Below are 13,198 nucleotides of genomic sequence, written 5' to 3'. Positions count from 1 at the left end.
AATTACCTTGTAGATGTGAAATAAAATGTCAAACCTGTGTCTAAAATCTTTGTTTCTACAAGGGAAAACGAGATAAAAACAGACAACAAAACAAAAAGGTTGTTACACAAAGTCGGAGGAAAAAAAATAGAACTTTTAAGACTCCAATATTTTTACACACCAACACATTTTATTATTACCTTAATTCAAGGATGCCTGTGGTGTTCATGGAAGGGAAAACCCTCCGTACAAAGTTAAGGTCCCCCACGTAGAGGCTGCCATCGATGCCCATCGCCAAGGCAACTGGTGCGAGCAGCTTGTTGCCGTCTGCCAGGCCGTTACAACTTGGACAGGAGATGCTTCTTCTACGCCCGTTACCCATAATGCTACTGATGACTGGAGGCTGCTCTGTTAGAAAGATGTTTTCTCCACTACCCTTGTGAAGAATGCCTGCACAAAAATAATAAAAATCCTAACATAAACAAGCATACAATAACTGATTATGCAGTACTTTAAAGTATAAGTGAATAGATAAATAGAAGGACAATCAGATATTAGATTAGGACTGAATGGATGGATGGGAGTGTCATTGAATGAATTAAGTATGAATGTATAATGATTAATGCACGAGGAAGGGATAACTGTATTATTTTATCCTCTCCAGGGTTTTGCCTGAAGGCATATGCATAAAAAGATGAATCTTGGTAAAGCAGAAGTATTTTATTAACTAGCCAAGATATAGTTGAGAGATAAATAGACAAAGTTCATTAGTTTTCAAGTGTGAACACTAGAAAAACTAAATGTATATAGAATATAGATATATATTTTTTAAGTTAACAATGTCATAAAGGATTTCACTTTTAACAAGTAACTTTGAGTGAAAAGAAAGACAATATATGCTAAATCAAGCCTAATTTTTTGACATGTTTTTGGTTTTGGAGCCTACAAAGTAATGTGCTAGCAATACTTTGAGCTGGTAAAATAAGGGATAAATATTGCACATTTAATAAAAAATACAATTATTCTGGCTCCATATTTTAATTTCATACAACATGAGTAGTTTTGGAACCAAATAGTAATTAGAATAATATGATAGATAGGAAAAGGTACCTAAAATTCAGATAGAAGTAGTTTCAAAGCGGAGACGGTTTCATCTTATGAAATAACACTAGAGGTTTCAAACAAACTAAAAGCAATCAAAAGAAAATCTTTCAAATCAGTAAGGTTGCCAACTCACTGCTTCGGGTGTTAAGTATATGGTGCTTGTCCAATGACCAGCCACCCAGATTGGTTGGATCCAGCTCATATCCTTGCAGTGTTGCAGTCCTTTTCTCCCACAGAATGAGACTGGCACACGACTCGTACTCATAACCCACAGACACTGCATATTAAAGGTCAAAGAAACAAACATAGGAAATTAAATGAGACAAAGAAAAGGTGCAGCATCAACGAACAGGAATAGATGAAAAGCACACCAAGTCCCAAGTCATTTAGGTTGTGAATCTACAATACAAACCAAAGCTAGTTATCACCTTTATTGAACTTTGCATTAACACCTGAATCACACCCCAAAAAAGCTGCTAAATCAATCGCAAATGGTGTTAATTGGGCCAGATAATTGTAGGACCTTTAAAACTGCATTATAAGCCATATGAAGTAGTTATGAACACTTTTTTTCCACTCATGACTAATGCAGAGAAGATATTTGGTAGGACAAAAGATAAAATAGTAGAATTTAGTGGAATTAAGATAGTTAAGGCAAGACTAGTCCCACTTCATAAGTGGGAGTATACATCATTAGAGTTGTTAAACTCCCATTTGAGACTTAGTGAGTGTTGTTTCCATCACCTTTGCAAGTACTGCAAACAGCAATGTTGGTTGAGAATAGTGATGACAGTTTTAAAGGTGTGGTACTGCCACCATCTAAAGACATACTGCAACTACACCCTATAATAGCCCCTCAAAAAGCTAAACTACAAATATGCTTGATTAAATTTGACATTCACGGAAAATAAGACATCCTGCGGTGGCGCAATATGTATAGACAGATATTATGCTAATCAGAGGCATATTGTTGCCCTGGTGGGAGCTCAGTTGTTTTTTATTGTGCCATTATTGAAGGCGAGATGGGATTCCCGCTTGTGGGTTACATGAGGAAGGGCATCAGGTCTAAAGGTTTGTTTGCCCAATCAATCATGTGAATCGACTCTTTTGCTGTAATTTTATCCATATCAGGAAAAAGAAAAAACATTATTATGTATTAAATTTTAATATTTATTAATGCTTTTATGAATTTTCCCCAAAATGATATATTCATTGTCATATTTTAATATTCTGCCCAAAACTCATTCTCTTGTAATCTCTTGACATTTTTTTCAAACCATATCAAATGGATTGGACGCCAATATCGCTGTAAATGGAAAGGAATGAGTTGATAATTATAGTACACGGTAATGCTTCATGCATTTTCTTGGTCTGACAAGCAATTGTGACAGCGTAAAGTCATATCACCGAGGGCTGCTCCGATAGTTAACTGCTAACTCACCCTGAAGGCTAATAACCCTTCTCGAAAGTTCCAGTTGACTGGTTGAACCAAATGCAGTTTCAATGAAAAATAGACATGGAAAATACCCACTTAACTGCAGCTATACTGCATAGTGGATTGCAGCTGAGTTTCTCTTGTATAATATCTCCTTCAGGCTCTCTAATTAGAACTCGCTCACCCTGTCATACCCAGAATGCTATTACCGGCAAAGTTTCTAATCTTCTTAGTAAGTGCAAGAATTGGAAGAAAGAAAAAAAAAAACCTTTGCCCCATTGCAACAAAAAATCCCTTTGTCCCCTCTACTCACCGACAGCTTTGGAGAGCCCGTAGACCCTCTGTCCATATGCATCGGTTTTATCCCAGATGTAGGTATAGGCTAAATTTGGCGAGGAATGGAACCACTTCTGAAAGAGGTGGCCTTCCACCGCCACCATGAGATGAACCTTCAGTAGACCCATAGACACCACGGATGGGGTCATGGTCACCTTGAGCAAGGAGCGGTAACCCTGGGTCCTAGAACTTAGGTAGCATAGCTTCAGACTTGTACCAGGCACCTCGATTTGCTCATGCAGCACCTGGAAGACAGAGAGAAGATGACAAAAGAAAAGGATTAGGGTGTGGGGATTAGAGAGAAAAGGGAATAATGAAGGTCACGGTTCCACTGACGGCTGAAGGACAGAAGCAGGGAAAATATAAGGAAATAGAGAAGGAGGGAAACGAGGGAAAGAGGGAATCTATTGAAGCGAAAGCAGAAAGAGAGCCATGAAAGGCGGGCATAAAGAGGAGCGGGAAGAGAGCGATGGAACCAGAAGGAGGATTAGCCGGCTGCCAGGGGTCAGTGGTACTGCACCTGTGTCTCCGGTATGATGGGTTTCTCCCCTGGTTTGGAGCTGAAGAAGGAGGAGAGAGGGGATGCAATCACAAGAGGATCAGGCCTGATGAAGCCACTCAGGTCACAGCCGGGGATTGTGTTTTCTTCTGTCTTAAGCACCACAGTGTCCATAGCATAAAACTGGCTCCAGGGTAGCCACACGGTGCGCTCCTGGCTCAGGAAGGGAGCACGTTCGAATCGTAGAGTCATTGATGCTCCACCGTTAGCTATCAGGTCAAACCTGGAGAGGTTTGCAAGGAGAGGACGGGAATGAGGTACAGATGGAAAGTGCTGCAGAGGGTGAAATGTTACACCGACTCATACACCACAGTGACTTTCTTCTTCCAATACAATAAATACACTGCAGCTTAAGTACTTCAACGAAAAACCTGAAATAAATGTGTATTCATAAATTATTTGATATCAAGTCAAAAAATATATCTCAGGTCAATATGACAGCATTTTTTTGTTGTTGTTAATGTGAATTATTTAATGTTTTACATATATTTTGTCACATTTTGCATTTTTTTGTGTTTAGATGTGTTCAAAAAGAGAGTTTCTTATTTGTATAATAAACTTTGAAAGGTGTGTAACTGAATGTGTGTGTTGAATAGTGGTGACTCATCTTGAACTCTGACAACTGAAAGAAAATGATGTTATTCATCTGACATATTTATTGAAGTCTGTAATGAAACCGCTCCTGAAAGTCAATGTCAACTTTGATGTTAGCGTGCAGTTGTTCGGAGGTTTCAGCATCGCTTTGCGTAAACTGAAAACGAAAAGCAGTGGTAAAAAAACTGCAACAGAGAATAGCAACAGAGTTTAACAGACCTAAAATGAAAAAGCCAGAATTATCACAATTAATGAGTGGAGGATAATTTGAAGAACCATTGGATTGGAATTTAATGATGCTTGCCCAACAGACTTAAATTCAATTTGTAGAAAAATGGGCAACCCATGTCATCCTAAAACCAAGCTGAAAAGTGAAAAGAAAGGGCAAGTTATAAATCTGTGAAGGGTTAGTTAACAAATTAATTACGATTTCAACAGATACAAACAGGAAAAAGCAGAAGCCTTAACAATTACAATTATATTGGAGAACGATGGATAAAGCAGACTTTAAGTAGAGCCGTTTTAGGGTAAAAATTAAAGAAATATTGATCAGTTTCAAGATGAGAATTTGATTAATTTTTGTAATTAATGTTGGGATTTAAACACCAAGTGCAATTTCTTAATAATACGCAAAATACAACACTATCTCCTATCAAATTGCAAAATTGCCCACATATAGCATGTTAAATCAAAAAGGCATTCTACTAATTAATTAAATTAAATTACTACATGAGGAAAAAACACTTTTCAAATGATAATTTGGCAAAATATAATTATAATTCAAGTCAGTTTAACTTCACTTTGTGTAATGTCAATTAATTGAGGTAGTTTCTTATATTCAACAATGAATTCTAGTTAACTATTGTACATACATTCCATCCTGCCGCGTCAGTGTGTATCCATAGTGTGGGTAGTTGACAAAAGACACGTTCACCCCCACCAGAGGCGTTCCATCTGTCGTCAACACCTGACCTCGGATAAGAGATGCCAAACTGGAACAAGACGAAAGAGAACAAAATTAGTGAGAGGTGCTTAATCTTTTGGCAAATCATCTATCATTTGGTTATGTATTAATTGCTCTGGCTTTCAATTATTTCATTTGGCCTTTTCGTTCATGTCACTGGTTTCCAACCATTTACAAATTAGTCACAATCAGAAAACCCAGCCTTGTAGATGATTTCCTATCAATCTCTTAAACACACTAAGAAAATGATGATGACTATGCATATTGATTTAATCACATTATCCTCACAAGGTTGCGGAGGTGCTGGAGCCTATCACAGCCTACATTGGATATACATTTAGTTATTAGGTTTATTTCAGTGTGGTCTGCACATTTGCATACATTTTGCATATCGTCTTGCATATGAATATACTGGAGTATTAAAGTTGTCCTATTCACATATTTTTGCACCCAAGTTCAATGCCCTTGGCAATGTATAGAGGGGAAAAAAGTAATTCAAAATGCAAAATATGACTATGCAACATAAATTATTCCTCCTGGTTCACACAACATTTTTCTTCCACTGTTAACTTTCAATTGCGCTCTGTTTTATAGTACGCAACATCCAGATTATTTTGTTGGTTTGTAACCTTTAAACATGAAAATTAAACAGGTTAAAGATTTTGAGACTCTTTTTCAATCAACTGACTGGTGCAAAGGCTTAAAATTTGGCTGTTTGTTGCAACATAGTGGCATGGCAAGAAGAGGAAAATATTTGTGGTGGTATTAGTTACTGGTTAGACTCCCAAATTAAAAAAAAGTCCCTAGATATGAGTGTCAGTGTGAATGGTTGTCCTTTGTCTCCATGTGCCCTGTGATTGGCCAGGGTGTACTCAACCTGGTACCTGTAATTAGCAGCCCCGAATATTCTCAACAATAATATACAGTATTATTACTCGGCAGTTTTCCCTTACCTGGAGTTGAATGGGTTTTCTCCGGGAATGACATGAGTGCCATCCCGTGACACAAGCATCTTGACACGGTCATAGAATGAGTGGACACGAGCCTGGGATAAGGGGATCTGTTGAATGACTTGGAGAGGGTCCCGAGAGCCTCGACAAAGGGGACTGTTTTGACAGGGACTCTGGATACAGCAATCTGGGTCCATACAGTCTGTTAGTCCATCTGAGGAAAAGGCCAAAGCAAAAATTGATGCACGAGTGATGCAAAACCTTCTCCAACAAATGAATCCAATTTAATTGAACTATTGGATGGCTTAAAGTTCATATTCATGTAACATATTGTAATACAATTAGCAAATTTGCTCAAACATTTTGAATTGTAATCTCCATCCCTTCATGGTTTTCCCGCTTGCCCCCTATTCACCTCCTTCGTTGTCCTTGTTGTCGGCACAAGAGGTCTCCATGGCAACACTGCAGCCAGGGCCCCTCCAACCAGTTTGACATTCACAATGCCAACTCTGCTGTCCCATGGTGCACTGCCCATTCCCATTACAAAGGTTAGGACAGCCATCTGGGTATGGAAAGGGGGGGCAAGATAAGAGAGAGAAACGGAGAGGTGGGATAATAGAAGAAATGCCAGGTGATAGTTTTTAATTAAAAAAATGAAAAACAGTTATATATACACAGATATACTCTATAGTGTATTCTATTGTGGTATTAATTTGACATTAGCTCGGAGTGTAGCAATTGTCAATTACATTCAACAGGTCAATTTTGATATGATTTTTTTAAACTGTATTGTTCATTCATCTGCCCATCTCTCTCGTTATGAGTCAGTTCATGTACGTAATGGGATTTTGATGGTGTGGGAGTAATGCTTTTAGAAAGTGGCAATACATGCATTTAATTGAATATGTGCATCTAAATGCATGTTTATGCATAAATGGTGGCACAAAAAGAAAAAAACTCAACTACATTCATTCATACGTCTATAAGCTAATGTGGTAATTGAGTGTATTGCTTCTACTGCAATGGAAGCATTAATTTAACAATGTGAAATGTTTGAATCTGACTTTCAAAAGCAATAACGACTAATACTAGTAGTTGTCAGAGCGCGACTAATGGAAACAAAATTGCTACAACAACAACAAAGGATGACAACATTAAAAAGGACTATAGTATACTGTATTGTGCCCTGTGTGACATTTTATATAAAAAGGAGAAAATAATTCAGACATCTCTTTTAAATGCCACAAGTCAAATGTTATAGAAATGTTCAAATCATCCTCCTAGAGTAAAAATCACGATTGCCTATATCAACATTGTTTAAAGAAAAGGGACAGCAATCACGAGACGCATTTTCCTTTGAAAGGCAACATTATAAAATCCACATCCACATTGTTCTTTTGAATATTACACACTGTAAACTGCACTCACCCCTTACATTCGATCACAATTTTTGTTAAGGGGCCATACGGAAGTGTTTTTTTTGACGTTTTAGGCCTCCTACTTGAATTCTGAAATATTTAATCACATAGATCTTTTAATCCCAAACGAACACATAGTGTGTATTTAATTGACAAAGAAAGTCCTAAATAGATGGCAATAACACATTAACAAAAGATACCTCTGTTTAGTTAATATCTTAATGAATGTTGCCATTTAGTCTCTCTCAAACCAGCCAACAAACGTACATAAATATGAATTGCACCTTTCTTTTTTAGCTCTGCTAAAAAAGTGTCACATTCTAATCTTTTAGGGTGAGAGAAAGACATCATATTCAATGACAACATTTTCTCCAGCAGCAAAAAGACACACAAATAAACATAGTGATTTCCTAAAAAAAAAAAAGAAACATGACTTGCATTTTAAAGAAAGGAAATAAAGCTTAAATGATAAAATACAAACATGCAAATCGCTTCACTCCTTCACAAAAAACACATATATGGACACCATCTAAAACACACTCAAGATATGATCTTGACTAGTAGTAAAAAAAAACGAAGGACAAACTAAGTGAATGAGAGATTATGAAAATGAAATGCTTTTCACTGTGTCCAGCTATGTAGATTAATGAACACAATTTAACTCAAGTTGCACTGTTGGGTTTTGCCCCCTAACAAATCGCCACATCAATAAAGCCATGCATTATGAATACAAATAGTGCAATCTAACCCATGGCAGCAGCTAAATTAACACGCATTTCTCCTAGATTGGCATTCTATCACATGCCTAAGCCAACAACAGTTAGAAAAAAGGACTTTCAGGAAGACAATATGCTGACTTGTTTGAACAAGAAGTACTTTAGCAAACAGACACAATGGGAATGATAAATATATCTTTTTTTGGTGTAAATATGTCAAACAATCCATCATTTTCTGGACTCCACACAGTAAGAATCGACCTGTTATCGAAACTTTGATCACACTAAATACTCACTGGGCCGCCTTCTTGTAAATATATAAATGTTTTAGTAAAGTATCAGACTGAAATGTATTATTTCTTAGCATTGAACCCAAAGAACAAAAGCAGTTAGCAGTGATTGCCTATTAAATGCACTTTCCATTTAAAGCAGTGATACTTATGAAACAACGAGACAGGACAATCCATAGATGGCATTGATCGGGTTTCCTGGACAAGCCCAACATTGCGCGCTTCGCTCTTTAATGCGAGGCCTCGTTCAATACCCACTCGTACTAACTAGAATAAAGTGGGATTTTCAGAAACTATTAACTCCACCCATCACACTAATGTTGTAGTAGTAGTACTCTGAAATCTCTTCAAAGGAAAGCAAAATTGTCTCTGCTTATGGCTCGTCACGCCCACACTTTGTTTGTGTGTGTATTTGAGTGGATGGACACAAAAAAAATAATTTATAAGAAGGAAGGAGTGGGCAAGGAGATGAGACAGTCTTGATGGAAAGATTGAGAACAAAGTGCACAAAGAAAGTTAAACTTGACATTAAAAGAATACCTTCTAGAGTATTCTTTTTGTTCGGCTTCACCTTTTCGAAAGGTCGTACGCTAAAGGTCATAAATATAATTTTAAGATTACTGTATAAAGGTAGTAAAGATAATACAAAGCTGTCATTCTCATTAAAATATCACAATGCTACTTCATGTGTTACATTCATTCACAGATCTACTTTTTGTAGTTATTTCCTATAAAAGAAAATACAGTAAAGGCTATTATCACTAAAGTGCAATATCAATGTTAATTAGTCGGTTGAAATTTAATTTATTTGGTCCTTCTTTTTTCTATTTCTTTCTTAAAACTTGACATAGAGAGAAAGCTGAGGGCCCAGGAATGGCAATTTCCAAAAAATGGCGTGAGTCAGAATGTATATGGGATGAGTACAAGGTCACCCTGGCTTGTCTTATATGCACAAAGAATGTTTGAATGCTCAAGAATGACAACATAATAAATCGTTACTCAACTAGACATGTGGAGGAGCAAAAAAAAAAAAAAAACAGAGCTGAAGAAGGGACAAGGTCATCAATCTTGTTCAGGCTATGAAAAGCTGTATTAGTTGTACTATTTAAGAATACTTGAAACATTTGTTTCAAGAAATATGTCATGACAACCACACTCCATAATTCATATTTCCAGTTTAGTTCAGTTTAAACTACTGCTCTAGGTTATGCCTCAACTATGTTTTTTTTCACATTTTTGATATCTGCGAATGCAATTTGGAAAAAATATGGCTTGAATTTATCAGTATTTTTCATTCATATGTGCATTGCCAACACCATATGGTTACAAAACTGAGTGTAATAATTAGTACGATTATGAAAAAGTGCCAAAATATACAAATAAAAAGGCACACAGACACTTAATAGTTCTATAAATTTTTCATCAGCAGTCTATAAAATATTCCAAATACTTCAAAAACCCTTTCTGGCTCTCACCATTTTCTCAATTAGTAAAGTAGCATGGTTAATACATGTCTAGAATACCACATTTATATCTGAATCTTGTGTTTGAGTGTTAAATGAGAACAGTCACTGCATGCATTCACTGCCGATACAACGCCCGGCTCTACGGCACCCCGCAACTGGGTTCAATGACACCAGGCTCCTGCAGTAGTGCACTGCTACTACCACATGGAGTGCACTACATGCAGGAAGTTATCATTGAGGCTGGCATCCTAATCTACATACATATAGCACCACAGATTCTATGGAGCCAAGCCAGGGCCAATAACCCACAAATGTAGCAGCTAGCTTCTACCACCACAGTCTAATGAACAAAACACTTTGAATCAAGATACGGTACCTGCTTTGTCAACCATGCTCCCATGGTCTGCAGTAGGAGAAAACGTGCAAAAAAGGTAAGAAATGGGCAGAATTCAAAAAAATAAATAAATGAATAAATAAATAAAAGCAAGGAACATCATGCATAGCTGAAATAAACAACAGGCAAAGTGAGATAAGCTGTGGGTGTCTGCTGCTGCTGGTGAAGTTGCAGCGTACCAAGCTGAGGTCTGACAATTCTTTCATGGCAGACTGATGCCGCAGCCAAAGCTGCCCTACTTTGTGAAGGAGGGGGAATGAGGAGATCATAAACTTCTATTCCCCTGCGCTTGCGTATGTGTCAGAGCAAGTTGTGTAGGAGAGTATGTAAGTGTTAGTCTTATGTGTGTGTGTGTGTGTATCAGATTGCAATCACAGCTCTTCCAGTGACAGGAAAATGAGACATTGCAACTAAAAGCTCTGTGGGTGAATCCAAGGAATCTGGCACTCATCCATCTGGAGTGACAGTGATGTCAGTACGAGACAGTGATTGATCGACATGAGGGAAACACACAAACACATAGGCTGTTCACTTTTTTTATATCAGTGAGGTGAAAAGTTTCCCCTTTTATCATATAACCTTTGTATATAAAAAGCTTCCTGCGCTCATAAAACTGCAAAATCTTCCTCCTGATTTTGTGAAGCACTTTTTTTTCTACCCCGATTGGCCTCATTCTCCAAAAAAAACCCTTCCTAATCTTTGCCAACTTTGTTTTGCTTAATCTCTTGAGCAAAGTTGAAAGGAGCTGACAGTTTAATTTGACTGGGTGCTGCTAGAGCATATTAGACACCTGCCATACATACTCAAGCACACATACATATTAAAGTGCTCTCACCAATAGTGCAGTGCTCTCCATTCCAGCCTTGGTGACACTGACACTTGCCATCCTTGCAGGTTCCATGTTTGATGCAAAGCGGGTTGCACACACGCTGGTCACAGCCTGCACCCGTCCAGCCATCCTCGCAGCGACAAGCTCCTCCCATACACACTCCATGTGTTCCACAGTCTACGGAACACACCTCTGCAGGAGAAAAAGAAGATATAGAGTTTCAATTATATCACATATGTGCTTAGAAATGTACAGCTTTTGTTTTTAAAACCTTTTTTTGGGGGAGAGATGGATGGAGCATTAGATCAGATTTAAAGGAGAAGTGTTCTTTATCTTTGAAACTGTGTTTCTGCATCTTAAGTTTTGAAATGACTATGGGTTTCATATTATGTTATACTGCTTTAACATCAATTGCAATTTGTAGTGTTTCATTTTAATGCTTAGTTTATTTTATAAGTGAATAAAACGTTTTGATTTTCTTCATATAGCATACGTGAAAGACATTTTCACTGTATTTATGGCCTGATCGTTATTCAAAATTCATATTAGGCAGCTGAGATATAGTAAAACTAGGAAATAATAATTCCCCCAACAAGTCACAATACGATTATCAGCAATTACTGTAAATTACCATCAAGTGAATGGTTTCATAGCAATAATTGCTTACACGTTTTTTTTGACCATTCATTGGCACACAGAGAAGTCGAATTGATACGTCTTTTTGCTATCATCAGCTAAGATTTTAAATCAATGACTTTTTTTTGGTCAAGAAGACATAAAACATTGCTGTTTTACCATGTGATAATTTCCCACTTTTACAAGTGGCTCAACACTATATTGGATTTATTGCATCTTTTATTGCAGCGTGTGTGAAAACTTCGATTATGCAGAAAAATAGACACTGTATGCATGTTTTTGTGCACCTCCTTTATAGCTGCTACTTGTAGGCAGATGCATGCGATGAGATGTAATGACTTTGCTTATGTGCCTGAGACCCCTGTGTGCTATGGATGCAATATACGCAGATGTTTCAATACATATTACGCTTGCTGAGGGCTACTGCTGAGTGGAACAATGTTGTTTATATTAATGTCAAGTATTGCTATACTTTTAATGAATGCTGAAGTACCACTGAAAATCGCTTCTAGCTTTTCTTTTTTATTAAGATACCGACTATAAAAAGCATCCCGATATATGTATGCACAGGAGGATTGATTTTCCTCTTCATGATGTGAATTTATTATAAGGTAAAGTGTCACTATATACTAGAATTTTCAGCATTCTAATTTTATTAAAGAGCCTGTTTGTCCTCAAGCATAATGGCCATTAAAAATTGAATTGATAATGCTAAAAGGGTGCTAAATCCTCCGGAAGGTGAATGAGAAAAATATGGTCATATTTCATTTCACTCTTTTCCAGTTTGTTTCCCTAAATAATAGAACAGCTTTTCTATAACAGCATTAGGGGGTATTTTTTATTACTCTGTCACACTATGCCTTCCTTTGGCTGGATATTATACTATACAGTATATTTGACCTATTTTGGCATTATCTACTAATGTTGTTTTAGGTGTGATAATTTTAAGGACATCACTAAATAATTCATACGTATTTCTATCCATCCAACCATGCTTTCAGATGCTTATCCCCATGAAGGGTTGCAGGGGTGCTGGAACCTATCCCAGACAACAATGGGGAGGGAGTAGACGAGGTAAACCTTGAATTGTTTGCCAATCACAGGTATACACATTTAGAAACACATTATTGTAGCATGTTTTATCAATTTATGGATTAATCCAAATAGACATTGCCACAAAAAAAGTCCTGGAAAGCTAGTAGGTTAGCTTTTTCTACCTATAAATGATTTGCATTTGAGTTTTTCCCCCCTAATGATGTGAATTTTCTCTAGGACTGTAATAAATTGTGGTCATAGTGAATAAACCCAATATGAGCTTTGTCATTTCCTATTTGATCCTTAAAAAACAGATGTTTATTATTTTTTTCTTTAATACTATAGTCAAAGGGGAATTTCTGGTTTTCTGTATAAGAGTATAATAGGTAAATTAGCTTTGTATCATTAATCTTGACACATTTATGATCATTATAGTGGAATAAAAATGAATGCTAAGTGTTGATTGCATCTGGAACTTTTGGCTGTATTACTT

The 13,198-nt window shown here is 36.9% G+C and overlaps 1 protein-coding gene across 4 annotated transcripts in view; it reads right to left on the bottom strand.

Annotated features, from left to right (window-relative positions):
• Positions 1 to 13,198, bottom strand: part of tenm2a (teneurin transmembrane protein 2a) — a 150,464-nt gene that overhangs the window by 11,626 nt on the left and 125,640 nt on the right. For all 4 annotated transcript variants that reach the window (XM_077732259.1, XM_077732258.1, XM_077732260.1 and 1 more), the window contains 10 exons: positions 11,041 to 11,226; positions 10,188 to 10,214; positions 6,337 to 6,483; positions 5,925 to 6,135; positions 4,880 to 4,999; positions 3,375 to 3,636; positions 2,832 to 3,099; positions 1,217 to 1,360; positions 180 to 429; positions 35 to 55 (listed from right to left, as the gene is read on the bottom strand). In XM_077732259.1, the coding sequence (XP_077588385.1) occupies positions 35 to 55; positions 180 to 429; positions 1,217 to 1,360; positions 2,832 to 3,099; positions 3,375 to 3,636; positions 4,880 to 4,999; positions 5,925 to 6,135; positions 6,337 to 6,483; positions 10,188 to 10,214; positions 11,041 to 11,226 (1,636 nt within the window). The remainder of the gene's footprint in view (positions 1 to 34; positions 56 to 179; positions 430 to 1,216; positions 1,361 to 2,831; positions 3,100 to 3,374; positions 3,637 to 4,879; positions 5,000 to 5,924; positions 6,136 to 6,336; positions 6,484 to 10,187; positions 10,215 to 11,040; positions 11,227 to 13,198) is intronic.

Source organism: Stigmatopora nigra, chromosome 14, assembly GCF_051989575.1.
Source record: "Stigmatopora nigra isolate UIUO_SnigA chromosome 14, RoL_Snig_1.1, whole genome shotgun sequence".
Taxonomy (NCBI): domain Eukaryota; kingdom Metazoa; phylum Chordata; class Actinopteri; order Syngnathiformes; family Syngnathidae; genus Stigmatopora; species Stigmatopora nigra.
The sequence above is the reverse complement of the archived record's forward strand: the minus strand, read 5'-3'. Positions and strand labels throughout refer to the sequence as shown.